Source organism: Struthio camelus, chromosome 1 (assembly GCF_040807025.1).
Source record: "Struthio camelus isolate bStrCam1 chromosome 1, bStrCam1.hap1, whole genome shotgun sequence".
Taxonomy (NCBI): Eukaryota; Metazoa; Chordata; class Aves; order Struthioniformes; family Struthionidae; genus Struthio; species Struthio camelus.
The window spans coordinates 202,184,029-202,199,445 of NC_090942.1; the positions used below are offsets into that span (position 1 = coordinate 202,184,029).

At 40.6% G+C, this 15,417-nt stretch overlaps 1 protein-coding gene across 3 annotated transcripts in view; it reads left to right on the forward strand.

Moving 5' to 3' along the window:
- MIPEP (mitochondrial intermediate peptidase) overlaps positions 1 to 15,417 on the forward strand; it is a 77,174-nt gene that overhangs the window by 7,917 nt on the left and 53,840 nt on the right. For all 3 annotated transcript variants that reach the window (XM_068930218.1, XM_068930217.1, XM_068930219.1), the window contains exons 4-10: positions 969 to 1,055; positions 2,169 to 2,232; positions 4,077 to 4,259; positions 7,967 to 8,123; positions 8,551 to 8,599; positions 9,702 to 9,762; positions 10,444 to 10,496. In XM_068930218.1, coding sequence (XP_068786319.1) covers positions 969 to 1,055; positions 2,169 to 2,232; positions 4,077 to 4,259; positions 7,967 to 8,123; positions 8,551 to 8,599; positions 9,702 to 9,762; positions 10,444 to 10,496 — 654 coding nt within the window. The remainder of the gene's footprint in view (positions 1 to 968; positions 1,056 to 2,168; positions 2,233 to 4,076; positions 4,260 to 7,966; positions 8,124 to 8,550; positions 8,600 to 9,701; positions 9,763 to 10,443; positions 10,497 to 15,417) is intronic.

Sequence of the window (15,417 nt, forward strand, 5' to 3'; positions counted from 1 at the left end):
AGTACATAAAAACCTTATCTGGCTCGTGATGTCTCTGAGTCATAAATGGATGGAGGCTGAAAAAATACTTGGGACAGTATTATATATGTTTAACTCATTTTAGTCACTTCCGTGGGTATCTGCTTTTGGCCACTTTTTGGCAGGGTGCTGGATTAGAGGGACCTTTAGTGTGACCTGGTATGCTTTTTTTTCATATGTTCTTATTTAGCCCCTTCGATATGGGGCCTTTTCTGAAGCACAGGCGTGATGTGATGCCTTCATTCTGTCCCTGAACTGTGTGTTGGTAATTACTGAGTACATTTCACAAAGAGGGTTGCAGAAGCTTTCTCTACCCCGGTTGATTTAAGAAGTTAGTGCTCAGATCTACCAGGTTGGGGACTGCTGTCCCTCACAAGTCTGCTGGTGTCTGTGCAAGTGTTTGGTTCCCTACGCTAGATCTGACCAGATAATCCTGGTCAACATATGTGCTTGTAAGAAATGTGCCAGCAAATCTGATGGAAGTGGTATTCTCTGGCATAGGGGTAGTGATGAACAGCTGGAAACGTTCTGGGGATGGTAAGCTCTTACTCTGCTCTGCTCTTTCCTTTAATGGAATTGGAGGCCTTTCACAGTAAGGATTAGAAAGCAGTTCTCCTACCTGTGTGCCCTAACTGTGCTTTTCATTGCACACAGAAAATAAGCTGCCACTCTTAGACTTGCTCGTGTTTCCACAAAATGCATCCAAAAGTATTCTGCTATTGTGAACTCGAGACCTGCTTCCATGCTAGTTTGTCTGTGCTTATTTGTATATTAATTTCACAGTTTTTAAGTGTGGTTGTGAGCTAGAAGACATTTTAAAAATGCTGCCCTTGGTTTTGAATGTTACTTCAATAAATATTAAGCTCTGCCTGTTAATTAGTAATACCAAGAGATTTGAAGTATTAGTGTTTGTTGCTAATGCATGATTCTTTTACTCTGTATCTTTCCAGATTAAATACGGATGTTGAACTGTGTCAGAGTTTGAGACAGCTGCTGGCTGATGAAGTTGTTACGGATTCCCTAGATCCAGAAACCAGGCACTTATTAATACTTATACCTGTAGCTGTTTAGATAATTCAAATCATTCCTTATTGTGTTTGTGCTTTGTGTTTTGTTAAATTGATACAAGGCCTCTGTTATTGATTTAACTTTATTATTCACTACAAAATACCTGTACAAGAGTTAGGAAGTTCACAGTTTTGCAGTCGTGGAAGATGTGTCTCTGACTATAGAGCGTGAGATATGTTTAGGTTGCATTGCTGAGATGGCAAAAATGAAAAATGAGACTGTAAGATTTTCTGTAGTAAAACCAGCTTGATTAAAATAAGGTGCTCTACTGTAGTATCTATATCAAACAAAGTAAGTATTTAACAGGAGAAATAGGGAATAGACTATATAATTTGATTTCAGTTTATACAAACTGAAATGAGAGGGTTTCTTTATTCATATATCAGATATTACTCCTGTTTTAGTCTAGAATGCACTAGAAAATTTCATAATACATAACACTATTGTTAATATTTCGGAAAAATAAAAATTCATTTATTCATTCAATTTGTGAGATGCTGCAAGCTTAATTTTCATCTTTCAAAATCAAATTATAGGTGTATTCATTTAAAGCTTTCTTTATGGTTGCTGTAAAACACTTTAACTGCTGCTTATTCAGTTATAGATTTAAATTATTTCTTCCTTGACATGATAAGACTAGCTTAATGCCTCAGGTTTGCCTGTGTTAAGAGTAAGTTACTTCCTTCTTCTTTAACCACAATCAGGGATATTAGATTTGAAGGGCTCTTTTTCTAATCTGCTAGAATAAATGAAGGGTCAAATTAAAATGTTAATTTGCATAAATTAGTTAAACATACACATTAATATAGTAGAATTATTTTGAAAGTTATTTGCAATGCAGATGACAAAGGAAAAATACTATATCATTGAGTAAACTGTTAAGGGAATAAAACATAGGAAGTCCGTGTCCATAACAGATACGCTGATATAACGGTTGGAATAAGTAATTTTATTCTCTGACTCAAGCCAAAGTATAGACTGTAAAAGACTTTGGACCTAAGTAACTGCTAAAGGTAAAAACTGTTAAGAAATTGTTTGCTATGAAATAAGGCTGTTTTAACAGGGATTTACTGTATTTTCAGGCGAGTGGCAGAACTTTTTATGTTTGATTTTGAGATCAGTGGCATTCATTTGGATGAAGAAAAGGTAATTTTTGGCTACTTTATATGAATAGATGTTTGCCTGACTATCAAAGACCAGATAATGAAACATGCAGGACATGATTTGTATGATTCTGTGCCAGTTTGTCCCCTGAGATTCCCATTGACCTTAGTAAAATTGTGTCTTCTCAAAAGCTAGTTGATTTTGTCTATTTAAATCACTTCATGTATATGTTTATGTTGTCTTAGATACTTATTGGCTGTTCATTTCCCGGTTTGGCCTCAACACGCCTTTCACTGTTCAGGACGGTTATAAGCCAACCTGGGAACCTGCTTCTTTTGGCTGGTGTCTGCATCAGATATTTTAAGTAACTGCATAGTTGTCTGAACAACTCTTTCACAGAGGGGATAATGCAGCACCCCATGTGCTGTGATGACAGTCTAATCAAGTAGCGTATTTTAGAAAGGATCAGTATAGTCGAGGCCATCCCTTTGGTGCTTACATAACTTGAAGTTATAAATTTCATCCACCTCGAATGTCTGGGCATGGTCTGATACCTCTTTTGGAGTTCTTTATTCCTTTTTGCAATAGTTAATGATAGATTTGCCAAAACCAGCAGCTTTCATCCTGTTTTATGGTATGGGTGCTTTGTGGGATATCTGTTCATAGCTTGTGTGTCTGTATAAGGTAAATACCTTATTTGTGAGTCATCTCTCCAAAAAGAGATGAGCCTATACAAAGGCTCTTTTACCATACTAGATTTAAGTGATAAAATCACTCTGAAGAGCATTGTTCTGATGGTGATTTGCAACCTGGAAAATGCTTCTAGAATGATTTTCTTAACAATTTCTTTGTAGAAATAGCTCAAAACTTGGACTTTGGATTTTATTTCTGATTTATCGTCTTTTCCTATGACTATTAGCTTTATGATACTTAATGCCCTCTCAATTACTGCTTCCCTTGCCCCTTATAGTTTGCATATTTCCTTCTTCCTCCCTTGCGTATTCCACTTTTCATCTTCTATTACTTGCCACTCAGTGTTTCTTTTCTCTCTCATTTCAGACTCCAGACTCCCATCACTGTCTAAGTTGAAAACTTATTTTCTCTGCTATAAAGAGTGACTTTTTCTGCTATAAAGAATTTCTGCTTTTTATAATAAAACTGAAGATGTACTTAAATAATAAGGGTGGAAGGGGAGGACTGAGATCTTCAGGTTTTGCCATTCTTTTTACTTTACAAGTATGTTGTATCTGTTACCCAGCCTTTTCTTTTGAACTATCCTACAGACAACAGAGAGCATACTTAACTGACATGAGCAAGTCCACTGAAGTAAATGAGGTATCCTACAGTAAGGTTAAACATCTGAAATATTGGCATGATGGAAATAAGACCCTAAATTATCACATTCTCAGGGAGAAGTTGAAATATCATAAATGCATTACTGTTTTCAGAAAATAGTACAATACAACAGTAACAAGAGAACTCTAACTCTGTATCTACTTAGATTTATTTAGGATATTATTAGGATTTATCCATTTTGAGGATGCTCTTTTTTCTCCTCAGTGTTTTACAGGGCAGTCAGATTAGGGCGTCATTTTATAAGTGCTTACCGAGTAGTTAGCAAAGCCTATCGTGCATTTTTCTTACTGCAGAAATATAAGCATTTTCTTTCAAAATGCAACCCTATATGAAATTACACATCTGTATGTGCATCTGATCTTTCTCTCCTGTTAACTTCAGCCCTCCATCTGGATTTTGTTCTTGCCGCAGGTCTAATTGTAAACATACTCTTTTCTACCTCACTTCTGGAAAATTTCTTTTAAGATTTTGGAAGCTTTGAGGCCTGCTTGTACTATATCTGAAGATGTTGTACTTTGTATTTCTTACAGCGTAAAAAGGCAGTCAACCTCAACATCAAAATACTGGATTTATGTAATGAATTTCTGACAGGAACTCACCTTCCCAACAGGATTGACAAACATGTTTTGCCAGAGCACATTCGGTATAATTTTACAGCTGAAGGCGATCATTTACAAGTTGCTGGTCTACATGCTGACTGTCCCGATGATCTGGTGTGTATTCCCTGACTCTCTTATAGCATGCTTTATAGTAAAGGTGCAAATCAGTTATTTTGATTGTTATTGAAGCAAATGCTTATGGTTTATGATTGCGATGTTTTGACTAACAAGGAAAGTTTGTTGGGGACATGATAAATGGTGGCAGCCTTGGCTGTAGCAACTGTGAAAGAGTGAAGTTGAAAATCCTAAAAGGAGTAAAGAAGCAGAATGCAGACCCTGAACTTCAGGCAGTCAGACTTCAGCTTATTCAGGAAGCTGGCAGGTTGGATCCTGTGAGAGGCAGCTCTGGAAGGTAAAGTAGCTCAGGAAAGCCGGCAGGTCTTTAAAGACAACATCCTCCAAACGCAGGAATGGTCCATCCCAATACTTGAGAAGAAAAGCAGATGTATCGGAAGCCAGGCGTGGCTAAGCAGGGAGCTCATGGCAGAGTTCCATCTCCAAAAAGTAGTATACAGGAGGTGGAAGCATGGACAGGATACAAAGGAGGAATTTAGAAACATTATCTGTGCGTGTGGGGATGGTGTCAGGAAAGCTAAAGTTCGACTGCAGTTGAGACTTGTAAGGGATGTCAATGACAGCAAGAACTTCTACTGCTACATTAGCAGTAAAAGGTTGAAAAAGGAAAACTTGGGCTCAGTGCTGAGCGGAGTGGGCAGCACGGAGACAGCAGACCGCAGACAAGGCTAAAGCGCTCATTGCGTTCTTTGCCTTAGTCTTCACTGACAAGATTTTTCAGGCCCCTGTGCTTAGTGAAAGGATTCAAGGAGGAGAATAACCAGCAGTAGATGAGGATCCGGTCAGGGATTACACGAGATAACTCAACCCCTAGAAGTCCATGAGATCAAATGGGCTGCATCCAGGGGTGCTGAGAGAACTGGCTAATATCCTTCCAAGACTGTTCTCTATCACCTTTGATAGGTTGTAGAGATCAAGGATGATCCCTGATGGCTGGAAGAACTAATATGTTCCATCCATCTTCATGTTCCAGAAAGGCCAGTAATCTGGGGAAGTACAGGCTGTAGCTTGACTTTGGTCTGTGGGAAAATGATGGAGCAAGACCTCTTGGAAGACACTCTTGGGCACATGAAGGAGAAGGTGGTGACTGGGAGCAGTCATCATGGCTCTACCAAGGGCAAATCATGCCTCATCAATCTGAATGCCTTCTATGATAATGCAACTGGGCACGTGGGCAAGAGGACAGGGAGCAGTGTATGTCATTCACTTTGACTTTAGCAAGACTTTTGACACTGTCTCCCACAGTATGCTTGTATACAAGTAGGACATTACAGTCTACCTCAAAAAACTAGGTGAGTAAAAAACTAGTTGGATGGTCAGGTTCAGAGGATAGTGATTAGTGCATCATACTCTACCTGGAGGCTGGTAAAATAACTGGAGGATTGCAGGACGTCTATCCTGGGACCCGTTCTGTAATGACCTAGAGGAGGCAACAGAGTGCTCAAACATTAAGTGTGCAGATAACAGCAAACTGGGGGAACAGTGATGCACTAAAGGGCAGGGATGACGTTCAGAGGACTCTAGGCAGGCAAGGGGAACGGTCCAACAAGAACTTTATGAAATTTAAGATGGAAAAATGCTGTCCTGCGCCTGGGATAGAAGAACTCCTGACAGCAATACAGGCTGGGGAATACCTGGCTGAGGAGCAGCTCTGCGGAAAAGGCCCTGCAGGTTTGGTAGACGGCAAGAGCTGAGCATGAGCCAGCAGTGTGCCCTGGCAGCAAAGAAGGCCAGCAGCATCCTGGGCTGTATGAACAAGAGCAGAACTAATAGCTATAGAGAAGTGATTATTCCCATTTACTCAGCAGTTATTGGCACAACACATATAATACTGTGTCCAGTTTTGGCTCCCCCAGTGCAAGAAGAATGTTGACAAACTGGAGCGAGTTCAGGAAAGGGCCACTGAGTTGGTCAGGAGCTGGAGCAGTAGCAGCGTGAAGAGAGACTGAGGGTGCTGGAGCTGGAGAGACTGGAGAAGAGATGACTTTGGGGGGCCTGACAAGCAGCTTACCAGGACCTTTGAGTAGGCCATGGAGAAGACGGAGCCAGACTCTTCACAGTGGTACATAGCGAGAGGACGAGTGACAATAGACAAAAAATTGAAATGAGAAATTCCAACTAGAAAAAATTCCTTGACAGTGAGGACGCTCAAGCAGTGGAACAGGCTCATGCATTCTCTCTGTCCTTGGGGGTTTTCAGGTCTGATGCACTAAAGCGTTGTGCAAGCTGTTCTTACTCATAGCTGACCCTGTTTTGTGTAGGAAGTTGCACTACAGACCTCCTGAGGTCCCCTTCCAGCCTGAATTTAGTAATTGCCGTTGAATGTTTTCTTGAAAGAATTTGATTAGAGTTACTTTATAAACTGGAAATTAATTTAAATATGACAGTGTTTCCTTAGTCGTTGAGATGTGACTCAAGGATCAGGAATGTATTGTAATACTTAAAGGTTGGGTTTTCACTTGGATATAGTAATCGGTTAAAATGACTGTAAAATCTTTTTTGTCATGAAAGAGGAAAAAAGGTGACTGCGGTACAACTCAAAACGATGTCATGTGTAATCTTTGTAGGAAAGTAAAATTGAATTAAAAATTTGACGTTGATAGGATGTAAATAAGGGAGTAATACTCATTACATACTTATTACTACTCTTGTAGTCTTGAAAATAGTGTGATCTGCCGAATTGCTGTTGAAGCTAAGAATAATACCTTAATTAAAGTTTACCGTTCTCAGAGTCAGATATTTGGAGGAGCTCTTAGGTTGAAGGGACCTCTAGAGGTCATCTAGTCCAACCGCTTGCTTAAAGCATGGTCACCAGCTCAGGTTGCTCAGGGCTATGTCCAGTCAAGTTTTGAACAGTTCCAAGGAGGAGAATTCCACAACCTCTCTGGGCGACCTGTGCCAGTGTTTAACCACCTTCACTATGACTTTTTTTTCCTTGATTCTGTGATTGGAATTTCTCATCTTCCAGCTTGCGTCCATTGCATCTCATCTTCTTGGTGTGAACCTCCAAGAGCCTGGTTGCATCCTCTCCATGCCCTACCACTAAGTGGTTGAAGATTAAGATCTCCCCTCAGCCTTTTCTGCTTAAGGCTGGACAAACCCAGCTTTCTCAGCTTCCATTCTGTGTCAGCCCCCAAGCATGTTGGGAGCCTTGCACTGGGCTTACCAAACCCTACTCCCGTATGTCAGGTGTCTGACAAGCAAGTAGAAGAGAATTATAACCTCCGTGGACCGTTTGCTATACTCTGGCTAATAGATCTCGATATACTGCTGGCCTTTGCTGTAAAGACACGCTTCTGAATCTTGTTCAAGAAAGCTAGGACTGGTATCTGTCTTGCTTGCCTTTTTTATCTCAAAGCCCAGTTGCGGTGAACAGGTAGGAAATGACTGTGAAATGAGTGGCAGGTAGCAGAGAGAGGGACTGCAGACAGGAGGAGGGAGGAAGAGCCTCTTCAGGCAATCTGAAACAGTTAGGTTGTCTCACTGCATTTCCTCATTCCCTTTGCAATGGAAAAGAGAGTGGTAATTGGCAGGCAGTCATAATTATCATTTAAAAAAGAAAATTTTATGTCTTTTCGTAACAATATCAGTGAAATACAGTTGTAATGCGAGATCTTTTATTGCTTTACTTGTTTCCTTTGTGAATTATGCTGTAGGGATGTGACCTTTTTATTTTTTCTTATTAGGTGCGAGAAGCTGCTTACAAGATTTTTCTTTACCCGAATGCTGAGCAGCTGAGCCGTTTAGAAGAACTGCTTGCTAGCCGAAACAGTCTGGCACAGTTGGTTGGATATAACACCTTTGCCCACAGGGCTCTTCAAGGAACAATGGCCAAAAATCCAGGTAGAAGATGTGTGATAAGATATGCTGAGAAATGAAATGCACTGTGTTAGGCATGAGGGTAAACTGTTAGTCTGTTTTGCTAAACTTACAGAATGTGTTTCTTCCAGTGAAATATCTTATTGCAGTTATGTTTTGCTATATGAAATACTTGTGTTTCTGTAAATGGCAATACTAGCTGAGTAGGGACCAGAGTTTTTTTCATCCAGAATCAGTCTACTCCTTACATAATGAAGTTGCCATTATCCCAGCATCTAGCAAAGTAAATGAGGTACTTGCATAGTCTCTCGAATGATGGCACAGTGGTCTACAGCGTAGCTAAAATTTCTTATTCTAAGGGATCTTGTTTTGCTTGGGATGTTTTGATGTAAACTAACACCTTCTGAAGGAAGGAATCACTTTTTTTTTTCCCCCCTCATTTTATTTCTAGAGACAGTAACACAGTTTCTGGAGAAGCTTTCTGACCAGTTGTCTCAAAGGTGTGTCTTTTCCACTAAGTAATTACTCTAATTGCACTTTTATTTCAATAATAGAGAGACTTATGCACTAACAAGTGAGTCAATACTGCTTATTATATACTCTGATGGAAAGCAGAAGTAAAAAGTAGGACTTATATCTGAGTTTTGAGAGGAACTATCAGGCAAGAATAAATTCTGAGGTATGAGCAGAGAACACCCAAAACTGGCTGCAACAAGTGATGTGCCAATAAATGCGGGTGTGACTGCAAAGCAGGCAAGAGAGGGTTGGATACCAGCCAAGAGAGACGCTCAGAGTTTGTGAGAGGTTAAACAGCATAGATTTAATAAAGAACTTACCCTCCAAGATGCATGAGGAGCCCCAGGAACTGCGCAGAGGGTTGCCAATGAGAGGCTGCCGGATGCCCGGGTCAGATGCCCAGGGTTGGACGCCCAGGCAGGACTCAGCTCATATCCTAACGGCCCCTTAAATATACTAGAACTGTTTCCTTATCTCAGCTGTGCTAACCTTTAGTATATTCTGTCTGGTAAGCAGCTAGACTTTATTGACAAAACGGAATATGCATGCCTGGCCCAAACGGGAATATAGTCAGTGTAGAGTTTCACATGCTGGGGCTGCTATTGCATGCTCTGCCAGTGACTGACTTCTCACCAGATCTTCTGCAGGTGTTCTCACTACAGCGGGCAACAGCAGACAGGAAAACTGGGTTTAGTTTTGAAGTTCTGACACACCTTTTCTAGTCTGCTCCCATGTGCATGCTTCACTGTATTTTCTGTCTATGAAAATTTCCCTGGTTGTCTTGCTTGCTTCCTTTAATTCCGCACAGCACAAAGAGTTTCATCACTGTATATGGATTAGGTGTATTGTAAGAAAGAAAACGCTTTGAAAGTGCATGACCAGTGTAAGTGGGACTTGATTTGAAGGCATCTGAATGAGAGAAGCAGAAAGGAAAGTACTTTTACTGTAGTATATTGGCCCATAATTACACAGAGTTTAAACTGTCTTTGATGATAGATATTTTCTTATGACAGAGCGTTCTCACATACTGTATTCCATTGCTCAAAAAACTTTAATGAACGCTTTCATCGTAAAAATGTTTTTCAGAACGCAAAAAGATTTTGAAATGATGACAAAGATGAAAATGAAGCTTAACCCCCAAAATTCAGTAAGTTAAATCTTCCTGTGTGGTTTTCTGGCTTTTTTTTTTTTTAAAGTATAGTATAAGTTAACCTTGTTCTACATTTAAAAAAAAAAAAAAAAAAACTCAATTTTGGTGTACAACATACAGCAGAATACAGAGAGAAACTTTCCATCTTCTGGCTTCAAATGCTTTTTGATTTCTTAGCTGCTATTAGTATTAAAACCAAACATTGAGTGTGAGATAGCTGTTGGTTTATACAAAGTGATACTGTGCTAGCCAAAACTTAAAGTGGTGAAAGTGAATGTTACTTTGTTTTGAATTAGTTAATGGACTCACTGAAAAATAAGGGCTGTACTTCAGAATAGGTGCATGTCCAGTTTGCGTGCCAGCTTATATGCATCCTAATTCTGTTCGTAACTATGTTTATTTTTCTATTTTAATTGTGTGTGTTTCTTGAAATCTGATATGCAGTCACATATGTATTTGAACAAGAAATACCATCTTCAAAAAGACTAAAATATAGGATTCAAATTGTGGCATGTGATGCTATTTCCGATGATGATGTATTTAGCACTGAATGTTTCTCATTATGTTTTAAAGTTCTGTGTCTCGCAGAAACTATGAAATATGCAAAGGAAACAAAACATTTACTTTGGGTTCATTTGCTGTCTGTTATTGTAATTATAAAATGGAATTCTCTTTCAGAAATTGATGCCATGGGATCACCCTTACTACAGTGGTGTCCTACGAGCTGAGAGGTAAGCTTGTTATGTTTACGATTGTAATGTAAATGAGTGTCTATATTTCATCTCTTACAATAAGGAGAAGGACAGTCCACAGTGTAAACAGGATTTCCCTCTTTGAAGATGTACTTCAATATGAAAAAATAAAGAATATCTGAAAGGGCAGTTACCTGTAACATTTCTTAGTTACTGTTGGAATGCCTGTCGAAGTTCTTGGCTCCTCTGTTGTTTTACACGGAAATTTTGGCACTCTCTGAAGATAGGAGAGGACAGAACCTACAAAATCCTCATTCTAATTTTGCTTTTAGCTCTTAGCTGAACTACAGTAATGTTTAGAAATAAATTTTGGTCACTGAATGCAATCCAGCTCCTCTTCATATTATTACTGTATGTTGCTTCTTACTGAATTTTCACCTATCTTTCCCTGCCACAAACTTGAAATAGAAACTTCTTGAGTAGATTTTCACTGTTTCACTGAGTGGAATGCATTCTCATCTATCCTGCAAGGATGAGGGGATAAATCCACAGCCCAGAGCCCAATAGTGCTCCAGAATTTTGTACATAATGAGATACCAAACTGTGAAAGTCGTGAGCCCTGCATGTTGCCTTTATTAGATCAGCAGTGATGACCTTTTTGATTTGCATTGTAAAAGATACTTTAAAGTTGTGTTTCACTCACAAGAGGGGGGGAAATTTTGCCCTCACTGCAGATTTGTAGGTTTTTGTTTTTTAAACAAACTTAGACTGGAAGTGTCTACTTAAAGAAGTTTACTCTGGATCGGAAATGTGTGATAGTGTAAACATGGCATTATGGAAGCAGTGCCAGCAACTGGCCTGGCTGTTTCACTGCTTTCTTGTACTTCGGCACTGAGAAAATGGTTTTATAAGCAGCAGCTCTTAATGTTGGATTTCTCTAAGCTACTGTATGCTTGGGTAGCAGTTGAATGGTGCTACATGTACACAGATCATGTCCTGGGTGCACAGAACTTGCTGTGCAGTGGAGCTCGAGCGATGTTCATTGTAGTCAGTCCAGGAACATGCAGCACTCCACAGTATGTACATATATTACCACTTTAGGATGTGGCGTGGGAGTGGCTGCTTTTCCTTTAAATTAGACAGGTAACAAACTATTTCTATGAACATAGGAACAAAATAGTGGTTATACCGGAGGAGATTCAAGGTCCATTTAGCTCCAGATCCTATCTTAGTAATGGTAAATAGCAGTCTGTGGAAGAATATTGTGATGCTTATTCAAAATACCGTCCTAACTTGTGGCTGAGGATTTCCTTTGCCTTGCCTGTACTGTATCTTCAAAACAGAGAATAAGAATTATGTTCTGATACATCGTCCTTACCATTACCCTCAAATATTTATAAACTTTTATTTTCCACGTTTTAAAATGAAATTGGCATGATTTACCTGAAATTTAAGAAGTGAATATAAGAATTTTTATCTCCTCAATTTCTTCATTAAAGCACCTATTTTTAGTAATACCTGAATTTTTTTCTAGATTCTTCTGGAATGCTGGAATTAAGATTGTGTTAATAAAAGTTATAAGGAATATGTACATATATGCATTTCCTATAGTGTCTGCTTTCCCTGTTTACAGGGAATTAGTATGTGCCATAAAGGTTAGATCTTTAAGTGTAAAAGGCTCAGTGCTTGTTTTTCTTACTGGGAGGACTACTGTTTTATTATCCTTCTTATATCTTCTAGTGAAGCTGTATCTTCTAGTGAAGCTGATCGTATAGTAAATGAGTTGTTGATGGTCACAAATATATTATTCTGCTCATTTTGGCACTGGGAAGAAAAGTATCTCCTTTCCTCATGGGGCTTTGCAAAGGACAAAGTGAAGTTACTTTGTTTTAAGAACAGCATGGTAGTCTTCATGAAGTACTGCTATGTAAATGTGACTCCATATTTGTGACTTTCATATTTACACTTACCTATGTTTACCCAAACACCCTTTCTTAAATGGCCCAAGAAAGCTCTGATATCCTCAGGTCAACTTTTTTGTAGCTGGAAGATGAGAACCATATGTGTCACATAGCTTTACAGTGCTAGGAGTTTGACTGGCTATTTGTTGTTACTGTCTCTTTCTGCTTGAGCTAATTATCATGTAATATAAAATTATTTCTAATGTAGTTTTCCCTGGGGGGAGGGGGTTGTGCTGAAAAAATCATTTAGAATTTCACATTTTCTTTTGTAGTATCATGTTTTATATAAATTTTATAAAAAAATAAACTAAGTATATTTAATTATAAAGTTTATTTTCTTGTAACATGGAATGACAAAATAGGGAAACATGTCTTGTCTGCAAACCTGTCCTCTCTCATATGAGGAAAGGCTGAAAGATCTGGGACTATTAGTTTGGAGAAGAGAAAACTGAGAGGAGATTTAACCACTGTGTATAAATATCTGAAGGGAAGATGTAAAGAGGACAGGGCAAGGCTGTTCTCAGCGGTGCCCAGTGACAACATGAGAGGCAGCAGGCAAAAACTGAAATACAGGAAGCTCTATCTGAACATAAGGAAAAATTTTTTACTGTGAGGGGTGACTGAGCACTGGCCCAGGTTGTCCAGAGAGGTTATGAAGTCTCTATCCTTGGAGTTGGTCAAAAGCTGTCTAAACAGGGTCCTGGGTGACCTGCTCTAGGTGACTGTGCTTGAGCACAGGGGTGGGACTAGATGATCTCTAAAGATGATCTCTTACCTCAACTATTCTGTGATTCTGTGACCTCTGGAGATCAAGTAGTCCAAGCCTCTTGCTCACGCAGGATCAGCTCGAGCTGTTTACCGTGGACCATATCAGGAGAGGTACCTGAGGAGTGGAAGAAAGCCAGTGTCACCCCAGTCTTCCAAAAGGGCAAGAAGGAGGAGCCAGGAAACCACAGGCCTGTCAGCCTCACCTCCATCCCTGGAAAGGTCATGGAACAGCTCATCCTGGAGGTTATCTCTAAGCATCTGGAGGACCAGAAGGTGATCAGGCGTAGTCAGCACAGATTTACTAAGGGGAAATCATGCTTGACCAATCTGATAGCCTTCTCTGGTGGAATGCCTGGCTGGGTAGATGAGGGGAGAGCAGTGGATATTGTCTACCTGGACTTCAGCAAGGCTTTTGACACTGTCTCCCATAATGTCCTTGTAGGTAAGCTCAGGAAGTGTGGGCTAGATGAATGGACAGTCAGCAGTGAGGTGGCTTGAGAACTGGCTGGCTGGCCGAGCTCAGAGGGTTGTGGTGAATGGCGCAGAGTCAAGTTGGAGGCCTGTGGCTAGTGGTGTCCCCCAGGGGTCAGTCCTGGGTCCAGTCTTGTTCAATATATTCATCGATGACCTGGAGGAAGGGACAGAGTGCACCCGCAGCAAGTGTGCTGATGATACGAAACTGGGAGGAGTGGCTGACACACCAGAAGCCTGTCCACAACCTGGACAGGCTGGAGAGGTGGGCGGAGAGGAACCTCCTGAAGTTCAACAAAGGCAAGTGCAAGGTCCTGCACCTAGGCAGGAATAACCCCATGCACCAGGACAGGTTGGGGGCTGACCTGCTGGAAAGCAGCTCTGCCGAGAAGGACCTGGGAGTGCTGGTGGACAACAAGTTGACCATGAGCAATGTGCCCTTGTGGCCAAGAAGGCCAAGGGTCTCCTGGGTTGCATGAGGCCGAGGCCCAGCAGATGGAGGGAGGTGATCCTCTGCCTCTGCTCAGCCCCGGTGAGGCCACCTCTGGAATACTGTGTGCAGTGCTGGGCTCCCCAGTACAAGAGAGACATGGAGCTCCTGGAGAGAGTCCAGCGGAGGGCTGCAAAGCTGAGGGGCCTGGAGCATCTCGCCTCTGAAGAAAGGCTGAGGGAGCTGGCCTGTTTAGCCTGGAGAAGAGAAGACTGAGAGGTGACCTGATCAATATGTACAAGTATGTGAAGGGAGGGTGCCGAGAGGATGGGTCCAGACTCTTCTCCGTGGTGCCCAGTGAGAGGACAAGAGGCGAGGGGCACAAACTGCACCACAGGAAGTTCCATCTGAACCTGAGGAAAAACTTCTTTCCTGGAGGAGGGTGTCAGAGCACTGGCACAGGTGGCCCAGAGAGATTGTGGAGTCTCCTTCGCTGGAGATCTTCAAAACCCGCCTAGACACGATCCTGTGCAATGTGCTCTAGAGGACCCTGCTTGAGCAGGGGGTGTTGGAGTAGATGATCTCCAGAGGTCCCTTCCAACCCTGGCCATTCTGTGATTCTATAGTTGAGTTGCTTGGGATGGTTACCTGCACTGGTTCAGTCTTGTATATCCTGAAGTTTTGTGTGGAAAAAATGCTTCTGTGAATGATTAGCCAGGAGGAATTGTTAGAGAGGAAAATAGCTGTCCTGAGGCTCCTTAAAGGTTAAAAAAAAAAAAAAAGTTGCTTTTAAAGGTTTCAGCACACACAGAATTGCCCAAGTCTTTTTACTTTTCCCACGTTTGTGCCTTACTACTTACTGTGTCAGTAAGGAACTTGAATTTTATTATGTCCTTTTTCAAAATGTAAGCAAACATTAGACAAAGTAATTCTGGTCTAATCTTTTACTTTTTCCGTAGTTCTCCAGATTTTGATCACCTACATCAGTTTGTCTCAATTGAACTGAAACTCATGACTTATTCTGTAAAATTACGTCTTCTCAAACATTTATTTAATGTGTTTATTCTATACTAGAACAGTATTAAGGCAACAAGCTTTTGTCAGATACCTCAGAATTAGTTTTACCAGATGGATATTATATTCTGAAGAATAAAGAATGTTCACATATGTTTAGAGTACTGAATTCTAAGGACATTTACTGTCAAATCAGTTGTCTGTTTTCACTCTTTGTTTCTGCAGCTGTTACTGAACATTAGTGCTGTTTTGTGTTTTGAACAGTGGGAGGAGCTCCAGACTCAATTCACAGAGTATGTTTTTCGTTTCTATAAAC